At 43.5% G+C, this 9,997-nt stretch overlaps 1 protein-coding gene across 1 annotated transcript; it reads left to right on the top strand.

Moving 5' to 3' along the window:
• The first annotated feature begins 323 nt into the window (after positions 1-323).
• ATP5PO (ATP synthase peripheral stalk subunit OSCP) lies at positions 324-7,524 on the top strand. The gene is made up of 7 exons (XM_054048597.1): positions 324-428; positions 809-859; positions 3,062-3,172; positions 4,195-4,324; positions 4,559-4,671; positions 6,901-6,987; positions 7,336-7,524. Exons 1-7 carry the CDS (start codon positions 396-398, stop codon positions 7,447-7,449), a joined length of 639 nt encoding a protein of 212 aa, XP_053904572.1. The 5' UTR covers positions 324-395; the 3' UTR covers positions 7,450-7,524.
• Positions 7,525-9,997: the final 2,473 nt, after the last annotated feature.

The raw sequence follows: 9,997 nt of genomic DNA, 5'->3' as shown, positions 1-9,997 counted from the left end.
AGGCACCTACAAGGACGAGGGGCGGGGAACAAGCCGGGGGCTTTCCGCGAGGAAACGAGACGGGCAGTCGCTCTGCGCACGCTCAGTACAACCCAAGCAGACCGTTCCCTGAAGGAGACGTTTCTACACCGCACTGGCGGGGTGAGACTGTCTCGGGGGCTGACTCATGGTGCCACGGCTGACGCTATTTCCGCCCAACGCTTTGCGTTACGTCCCTTCCGCCCCCCTCCCCTGCGGCGGCGGCGCTCGCTGATAAACTACAATTCCCAGGAGCGTGCGGGGCCCCAGGACTCGTTTTCCCAGCGTGCCCCGCGGCGGGGTCTGGGTAGTAGTGCGCATGCGTCAGAGCCTCCCCCGAGCAAGGGCCCCGGTTTGACCTAGAGCAGCAGGACACTATGGCGGCGGCGGCCGCGGGGCTCCCGGGGAAGGTGACCGACAGCGGAGCCGGGCTCGCGGGGACCCGAGCGGGAAGGGGCCGGGTCTCACCGCCCCGGGGTCCATGGGCTCCTCGGCCGGGCCAGGTGGCCGCTGCTCCCTCCTCCCCCCCTCCCCCCGCCGCGAGCGGGCCCGGGGCTCCCGGACTCCTGGGTTCTCTCCTGGCTGGGGCGCCCGGGCGGGCTGGTGGGACTCGGCTGCCCCGGGCAGTGACCGCGGGGCTCGCTCGGGCCCGGAAGGCGGCTCGGGGGGTCGCCCGGCGAGCCCGTGGCCCAAGCGATGGTGAGACGCCGGCTCGCGGGTGTTTTTCCTCCTGACTCACTTCCTTGTTGAGGAAAATTAAATGTGCCCCCCCCCCCCCCTTTTCTTCTAGCTGCGCTTCTTCAGCACCGCCCTTGCCAGGCCCGCGTCCCAGCTGGTAAAGGTAGGGGTCGCTACAAGTGTGTGATCGCGCAGGGAGTTTCCCGGGGCAATTTCAACTGGCCTATGTTGGGTATTTGTCACACACTGTTATGCCCGGGCTTTGCTGTTCCTAGGAAGGTGTGATCACTTCTTCAACTAGCAAGTCCCTTTAACTTCGCTTCACAGGAGGCACAAATGCGGTATTGTTGGTTCAGTGTGTACTAGATTGGCTGTGTCTGTGCACAGAGTGTGACTCCCAAGAGTGCGTCTGCCTCATTTACCTGAAAAACTACCTGCAGTTAGTTGAGACATCTTTCATGGAACAGATTTAAGCCCCTTGATTACTTGTTAGAATTACTACTGCATTATGCAATTTAATTGGAATGCCTATAGGTTACTCAGAGTATGTCCAGACTACCCACTATATCGGCAGGTAGCGATCGATTTATTGGGGATTGATATATCGCGTCCCGTTAAGACGCAATATATCGATCCCCGAATGCGCTCCCCGTCGACTGCGGAACTCCACCGGAGCGATCGGCGGTAGTGGAGTCCACAGGGGAGCTGTGGCTGTCGATCCCGTGCCATGAGGACGGGAGGTAAGTCGGAATAAGATATGTCAACTTCAGCTACAGTATTCCGATAGCTGAAGTTGCATATCTTACATAGACCTCCCCCCCCTTAGTGTAGACCAGACCTCAGTGATGCTAATGTGTTATTCTCAAGCTGGTTATTTTTGTTCCTCTTATAGTTCTGATATGTGGGAGTATGCCTGAAGTATCCTACCACTTGCCAATTCTTAGCTATTCATTTTTGTCCATTACTTGTACAGTTAGTTTGCATGAATTTCAACTGCCCTGTTCTTTGCCATGGGGTATGACAATAGATCCTTTATCTCAGTGTAGATCGTGCTGCCTCCTTAATCCTATGGGGTCTGTCCAGTACCAGGACAGCTTCTCTGTGTCTCCGTAGCTTCCAGTGTAGCAGCAGTAGTAGAAGTAAATCTCTTCTATCAAAACAGGAATTCCTTTTAAAGGTGGTAAAAGCTCTTTACAAGGGCTTCCTGCTTAAAATGATTTGAGTGAAAACAAGACTGCTGCAACCTTTTAAACACTGTAACTAATTCATACAGTTTTAAATATGAGAAGCTCAATGGGAAGTTAAACTTGATGATTATACCAAAGGCATCCCAAAGAGTTATTGAGAAAATGGAGTTAAATACTTTATCTACAGGTGTCAAGATTTTTTTTCAAGTGACTAGGGTTTTTTTTGTGATTGGCTTAACAGGCCCGAACTCTGATAGTGGGTATTCACTACTTTCTGAGTATCAAGCCCCTTCAAGGTGTTTCAAGACGGGCACCCAAAATTACTAGTCTCTCTTGAAAATCCTGGTTTAGCACAGTGGCATAGTGTGTGACAGCTGCTAATTATATGTTGTGGAACCCAATCAAACTCCTCTTGACTTTGATGGGAGTTTAGTTGGCCCTTCCACTAAAATTGGGCAGAAAGGCAGCCGGTTCTGGCCAACGGGAACAAAGGACTGAAGAGAGAGGGCCCAGGTGTTCTGTTTGCTTGGACCGAAGGAGGAGGATGGAGGAGGGGCTGTTGGGAAGGTGATACAGGGTGGTTTGCTGGAAGGAGGTCACTTCTGGACTGGGGTCAAAGAGCAGCCTGAGCCACCTGATTGCACAGTGCTGAGACTTTCTAGGCTTGGGGGCCCTGAGAACTGCCTGTGCTGTGTTCAGATGTACAGTAAACCCTTCTATTTTACGCTGAGCGTCACCGTGGGGTGGCATTGCTCCCTCTGGGTGTGGCGGCCTCGTGGGTCCAGTGTGAGTGGACTCCCAGGGGGGCTGACAGAAAGAAGGCTCAGAGGTATGGTTCCAGGAGGCAGTGGGGCCAGGGGGCCTAACCCCAGAGAGTGAGTGCAGCCCTCCATGGCCTTTTGTGTAATGTCATCCAAAAAGCACAGGGAGCTAAGCCATTCATATCACCTATCCCATGAATACCCCTTCTCCCCTCCCCCCCTTTCAAAAAATGCAACTAGACAACAGCGGGCTTCTAAAAGCTCTTATTTTTCACTTCATTTGTGGTAGGTCAAAACCTTTAAGGGTAGGTTGTTTTTCACGAAGAAAGTCATGCATCTCCTGATGTTAAACCTGCTCTGAGTTAGTAACTGTCTCAAGCATTAGGAGTCACTAATTTGACTCTTCCGTTTTTCAAGCCTCCAATCCAGGTTTATGGACTGGAAGGTCGCTATGCTACTGCTCTCTACTCTGCTGCTTCTAAGCAGAAGAAACTGGACCAGGTAGAAAAGGAGCTTAGTCGAGTATTGGTAAGTAGGTCTTGTACAGTTACTTCTCTAAACAATTTAAAATTAAGCTATACATTAAATGTTGTGGAAATGGTTTTTCTTATACCGTTTTCCCCCCTTTTCAATTATGGAGGAGGAATTTCTCAGTCTTTAGCAAATCCTAAATATTGCAAATTTAAAAACATCATTTTTATATAGAATATATGATTAGTATTAAACACATGCTGTTGCTTTTCTGGTCTAGTTCTCAATATTGACCCAATAGAAAATGTGAAGAGTCCTGTTTGAAAAAGGATTACGTTAATGCAAACTAAATACCTTTTTAGCTTGTGCCAGCAATGTCCATACTGCTAGAGCACAACATTTAGGTGTGATCTATAATTCACACCCCCGTTGTCTGCACTGTGGGGCTGTGTAGATATAGCCTTTGTGGTGTGTGTTTGTTAAATCTACACTTGTCACTTTCACACTTGCATATTCTGGTTATCTTCACTTCCTAGCTTTTTAGTTCCTGGGGGCAGGTCTACGCTAAAAACACTGCAGCTGTGCTGCTGTAGTGCTTTAATGAAGACACTCTCTGCTAACGAAAGAGAGCTCTCCCATCGGTATAATTAATCCACCTCTGCAAGAGGCGGTAGCTATGTTGGTGGGAAAAAGCTCTCCTGCCGACATAGTGCTGTCTACAGGACCACTTAAGTCAGTATAATTACGTTGCTCAGAGGTGTGGATTATTCACACCTCTGAGCAGTTTAATTATATTGCAGTAATTCTGTAGTGTAGACTTATCCTGGGATTTTTCATCAGACTCTTATGCTTTGGGCATGGGGGATTTTCTCCTTGTATATCCAGCTCAGTAAGTCAGGAAAGATTTATTAGAAGCTTTTTATTAGAAGTTTGTAGAAGTTTCTACTCTGCTTTGAAACTTTCCATGTTCCTCTTCATTTAGTTGATTTAAACCTGTGCATCTTCCAAGGATGTGTGTAAAAATGGATGTACCAGGTTTTCTATTGGTGATCATGTTACCTATGTTTTATCTTTTTTAGACACTTCTGAAGGACCCCAAATTGTTTAGTGTTGTCGTGAATCCTCATATAAAGAGTGTAATTAAACAAAAAACCATAAATGATGTTTTAGTAAAAGATAAATTGTCTCCAATCACTATCAACTTTATGAGTAAGTAGTCATTGATATAACTCTACTCTGAGCATTACACTGGCAAATACTATTAAGTTTTCATGACCAAACTTATTTGGATTGTCTTAATTTCTTAAGTGTCTAGGTAAAATGAAACTATTGAAGCATTTTGGTATTTGCTGTGGTTTGCTCTTTTGCATTCTTAACTCAGTTTGTATTGAATATATTTTTCATGCGTAGCTTGTTTTAAACATTGCAACGTCTTTTTTTCAGGAGTGCTTGCTGAAAATGGTCGCTTGCAACAGACTCCTGGTGTAATTTCTGCTTTTGGAAAGATCATGAGTGCACACCGTGGAGAAGTGCTCTGCTCAATCACCACTGCTAATGTAAGTTAGAAAAATAAGAACTGCAGGATTGGGCTTAATTGGTGGGGGCTGCAAATTTTTTTGCTTAATTGCTCTAGGCAGCATGAACAGGTTGAGCTTGGCTGTGCTTGAGAAATGAACAGCACTGCATGTTCACCACGATACCTGAATGAAAGTTACTTATACACAGTCTTTCAGATCCCCAGCAACCATTGACCAGAAAACAAAACAGTTGTGGACTTTTTTCCTTAACTGACTTCAGTTGTTTCCAGGGGTGAAAGTAGAAATAGGGACTTAGTGGTACGGGGCTGGGTTGGGGCTGGCTCTGGCACCCGGAAGGGGTGGGGATGAGGGGGTCAGAGCCTGCCCCGGCCTGCCCTGTACCAGTAAGTGCCCTCCCCTGCTGGGATAGCAGTAGCCGGGGGCTCCAGCAGCAGTTTAAAGGGTCCAGGGCTTGGCCGCTGCTACCCCAGGGCTCTGGGGGCTATTTAAAGGGCCGGGGGCAGAGAGGCAACAGGAGCCCCAGGCCCTTTAAAAAGCCCCCGGAGCCCCACCGCTACTCCAGGGCTCTGGGGGCTATTTAAAGGGTCCAGGACCCACCTGCTTCTACTGCCCTGACCCTTTAAATAGCCCCCGGAGCCCCGGGGGTAGTGGCGGTGGGGCTCCAGTGGCTATTTAAAGGGCCCAGTGCAGTAGAGGCAGTGGGAACCCTGGTCCTTTAAATAGCCCCCAGAGCCCCGCTGCTACCCTAGGGCTCCAGCAGTGGGGCTCTGGTGGCAGTTTAAAGCGCCTGGGGCTCCAGCCGAGGACCTTTAAATTGCTGCTTGGGGAAGCCGGGCTGCCCTGGTATGCCGTACCGGGGCATACCGGCTTACTTTCACCTCTGGTTATTTCCCAGTGCTTACATAATTAACCATGAGCAGTATTGGGGACAAATGGTTGAGGAAAACCACAGGAGGAATTTCTCAGAAATGGTAGGAAAACCTGCTCCTTTTGCTCTTAGTCTGTGGGAAATGGAAGTGGGAGGCTGTTCAAGTTTTGAGCCTCAGGTTGGAGAACCAGTGGATCTTGCATTTTTACCTACAGGTCACTAGCTCATCTGTGGGCAGTAACTAAATACTTCTAATCTTGTCAGAGTTTTGGTTCCTCCTAGGTTGCCAGCCAATGACTTTTCCTAGTAAGTCTCCGAAAACCTAGGACTGGGCTATAATTAACTTCCTTGCCAGGCTAAATAATTCAACGCTTCCATTTCTTGTTCACAAAGCACACCGAGCTCTCTCTATCCACAACTTCAGACATTAGCATTTTTGTGAGCCAAAAGAACAGCTTAGTTAATGACTTACTGGACATGTGAAAAGGCTTGCATGTGTTTTTGGGTGCACAAGTTCTTGTCTATGCACTAAGTTTCTGTGGCTAAAATTACCACTCTTGTGCCCATACCTGCTCTTTTATGGCTTTTAAAGACACTGAGGTCACAATTGAAAAAAATAAATAACTTACCAGCAAAACAGCTAGAATCTATAACTGTTGATGTTCTCTGCAAAATCTGCTCTGATTTCAGTATGGTCCCCATCTCCATAGTAGCTGAATGCCTTAAACATTCCTGACTGTATCCTTTCTGTATCCCTGTGAGGTAGGAAAGTATCCTCCATTTTATAGATGGGGAACTGAGGTGACTGCCCAAGGTCATACAGGAAGCCTGTGGCAAAGCTGAGAATTGCAATCCGGAGAGTAGAGTCCCAGTTCAGTAATTTAACCATCTTTCCTATCTTCAATCTTTAGTACATGTTTGCAGCAGAAAATAAACTTTCCCTGTATAACCTAGGCACAGCTGTCTTGCTGATCAAAAACAGTCTCCGTCAAAATGAAGTGTTGGCAAAAGCATGCACTCCTGCTATTTGCTTCAGTAAGATATTAACATCAAATTGTTGCTTTTGACATATTCCTAAATGATATAACATCTATTCATGTAATTAAGGAGAACTAAAACTAACCGGTCCAAGGCACATCAAACAAATGCTACTTTTTATGCTCTCCCATGTTCACTGTTTATTACCCAAAAGTGTCGCTCATAGCTCTTTCTTGCTTTAGCCCCTCCTCCAGCTTGTGTGTTAAGCTTGGGAATAGAAAATTCAGGTATCTTTTGCACACTGGATATTTAAATACAGCCCTTCATTTTCTGTAGTTTTGATTTTGATTTTTTTTAATTCTCTCTCTCTCTCTCTCTCTCCTCTCCCCCCCCTTCCCCAGCCCTTGGATCAGGCCAGCCTCACTGAATTAAAAACAGCTTTGGGTGGCTTCTTGGCTAAAGGAGAAGTCTTGAAATTAGAGACCAAGGTAAGGACTAATGGCTTGTGAATAAATTCCATAAAGTGAAGCAATTTCTGTAACCAACAGGCAGATCTGGGGTACAGACTCCATTGAAAGATCTATTGTAAATATTTTTTATGCATTTTAGTTTTTCTTGGTCTAGTAAAATTTGATATACATATTAAATTCTGCTTTTGATTATAAATGCAGTGGCATTTTTAATAACTACTACACTTGCATCATGGTAACTGCAAGAACAAGATTACTATTAATTAGACAAAGCTTTTTCTTTACTGCATAGAAAAGATTGACAATTGAATATTTGGCCACTGGATTTTCATTTAATAGATATGTGTAACTTTTTCTTCTTCCTAGAATGATCCATCAATCCTGGGTGGAATGATTGTCAGCATTGGGGATAAGTATGCTGACATGTCAACAAAATCCAAGATTCAGAAACTGACCCAAATCATGAGAGATACCGTGTAACATCTTATCCATCTGTTTTTCACAGTGAAACCTGTCAATCTATTATATGGAAACAATAAAATATTTCTCCTTCAATAGGCTGTAATGTTTATTTAGAGTAAGGTGATTAACTCTAAAATGCAGCATTAGCTGCAGTAACCTCTCCAAAGTTAAGTTAAGAGCTTCAATTAGAGCCCTATTTAGCCACCCTGTAACTCTTGGTTTGGAAAATGGGCTTGGCCTGAATTTAGCTATAACTCTGAAGGCAATGGAGAACGTTTTCTGTAAAAGTAGACAAATTGGTCAAACGGAGTTGCACTACATTAGTTATTGTTCCTGTCTTTTAATCCAGGAACAGTGTTCATATAGGGCACTACAAGGATAAGTGCTCTATAAATGCCAACAGATTACGTTTGCTGTTGTATGAATCAGTCTGTTTTCAAAGACAGGAACAGTGTAATGCTTAAACTGCCATTAGTTGAAAACAGACATTTTGTCATGAAGCTAATGGAATGTTAAACAATGACCCGTTATCAATGAGTTTGCCCAACAGCCAAGTATATAAACTTAGGTGGATGAGTTTTGGCTGAAACAGCTATCAAATATATAATTTTGTTGTACACGTCTGTTAAACTACTGAATTACAATTGTCTAAAAATCTCAGTTGATCCATTTACTGAGACTTCCCATTTAAAGTATCTCTTAAAATATTCAAAAGCAAGATAAAAAATTAAAAGCAAATGGCTAATCGTAAAGCTGCATTGTAATGAAATATGCATTTCTTTGGACATCATTCTCCTCAGCTTTCAATTTTTTTTTAAATAGGTTTACCCTTTAAAAATCATGATTTTTTTTTTATATAAGTCACCTTCAATGGTTTTGGAAACAGATTTTAAATATACTTACCTCAGTTGTGAGATCACCTATTTAAGATATCTACTATTGGGTGCACCTGACTGATGCTGCTGAGAGAAGACATGGAATTGGCAATACTGTTCTCAGATGTGCTAATTCTTACTATAGCCCATTGTACAAACAACCAGAGCCACTCTCCTTTTTTCCTATTTAAATAAAAGGACAAGTGGAAATTAAATGGTTTAGTAATATTTGGAGTGGGTGGAAGGAGAGGATTGAGTTCTATTAGAAGCAGGACACCCTGCTGAAACTGCTGCACTTCTTGAGTGGCAGGAGTTCTTTACCTAGGCGCTTCTCCCCCCCCCCCCTTCCCCCCAAAAAACAACAAAAAAGGGGAGGAGACAACACACTCAACTGCAGGCTGAGGGAGCTCCTTTTTCTCTCCAGTGAGTGCCACTGAGAAATCCAGAACCAGCCATGTCTACCTATTAGGATAAAGTAAGGCCCCCAATGTTACAGGAAAAAGAAAAGAAAATCAGTACAGCAGCACACTAAATCCTGCAGCTGAATTAAAATGCTAACTGGGGTCTCAACCCTACATTGAAGTGTAATTTAGGAGTAAACCGAGGAATAGGGATCCTATTAGCACTTCCACTGTTTGTGTGGCTTGAACTTGCAATATCTGTCAATTTCCACATCTGTAAAATGGGAACAAAATACCTATTTCCCAGAGGTGCTGGGACACTTTATTTATAGATATGAAAGCCTTGAATGAAGTGTGCTATATGTGCCAAACCTTAGTAAAAAAATTGTATTTTTATTTCCTTGCATATTACTATGGTGTAAACCTTTAACCAAAAATATTTCATTGAAGATTCAAGCTTTTCTACATATTTGACATCATACACAATTCATTGTTAAAAAAAAAATTAGGTTTATTCTTGCATAATTTCACGTACATAAGTACAGTCTAATCTGTCAAACAAAACAAGAATAGAATCTTATTTGCAGTGTTAATCTCACTGAATTCAGCAGTGGAAGTGGGTGTAATTTGTACAAAAGGAATACTAAAAGCTTTTCTTTGACCTAGTTCATAAATGGAATAACTTAACCAAGAGGAACAAAGGAAACAGCAGATTCAAAAATATTCATCCCAGCATGTTTGAGAGGGTTTCATAATATAAAGAAACAGTGTTGTCTAATTATTTTCCATTGTTACCTATGATGACCAGTTGAAAAAAAGCATGGAATGGATAGTGAAGAACAGATATCTAAATTAACAGTACAAGTGTATTTTTCTGAAAAGAAAATGGTTTTCCCTGTTTACCCAGATCTCAGACAAATACATGTAGCACAAGGATTTTATAATGCCTTAGGAATTTGTAGGCTCTTATGAACACTACATACAGTACAATACTTCTTTTTAAAGGAAACTAAAGGATACCACTACTTGGCCATAAGTAACCACACAATCAGCAAGAGGGTGTTCCCTATTTTATGTATTAACATTGGAAAAAATACTATGGATTGCCTTTTTCATTAACCTACCAACACTTAAGTAAAAAGTCCCCCTGATAAAGTCTGTAAAGGTTTTAGAGCTAAATTCCTTTTCCAGTTAAATGAAGAAAGGAATAGGGTATTCTGCAAAACCTATTAATCACAAATTCGCATTCTAAAAAGCATCTAATCCTTTTGGGAACTGTAAACTAGTTGG

The sequence above is a fragment of the Malaclemys terrapin genome, chromosome 1 (genome assembly GCF_027887155.1).
Source record: "Malaclemys terrapin pileata isolate rMalTer1 chromosome 1, rMalTer1.hap1, whole genome shotgun sequence".
Lineage (NCBI taxonomy): Eukaryota > Metazoa > Chordata > Testudines > Emydidae > Malaclemys > Malaclemys terrapin.
This window is presented reverse-complemented; position numbering and strand designations above follow the sequence as displayed.

Bases quoted from the DNA above. Each gene is read 5' to 3' on its own strand.
- ATP5PO (XM_054048597.1), top strand. From the start codon at position 396: ATGGCGGCGGCGGCCGCGGGGCTCCCGGGGAAG. The intron at 3,173-4,194 runs GTAAGTAGGTCT...TATCTTTTTTAG, and splicing joins AGGAGCTTAGTCGAGTATTG to ACACTTCTGAAGGACCCCAA. The intron at 4,325-4,558 runs GTAAGTAGTCAT...TCTTTTTTTCAG, and splicing joins AATCACTATCAACTTTATGA to GAGTGCTTGCTGAAAATGGT.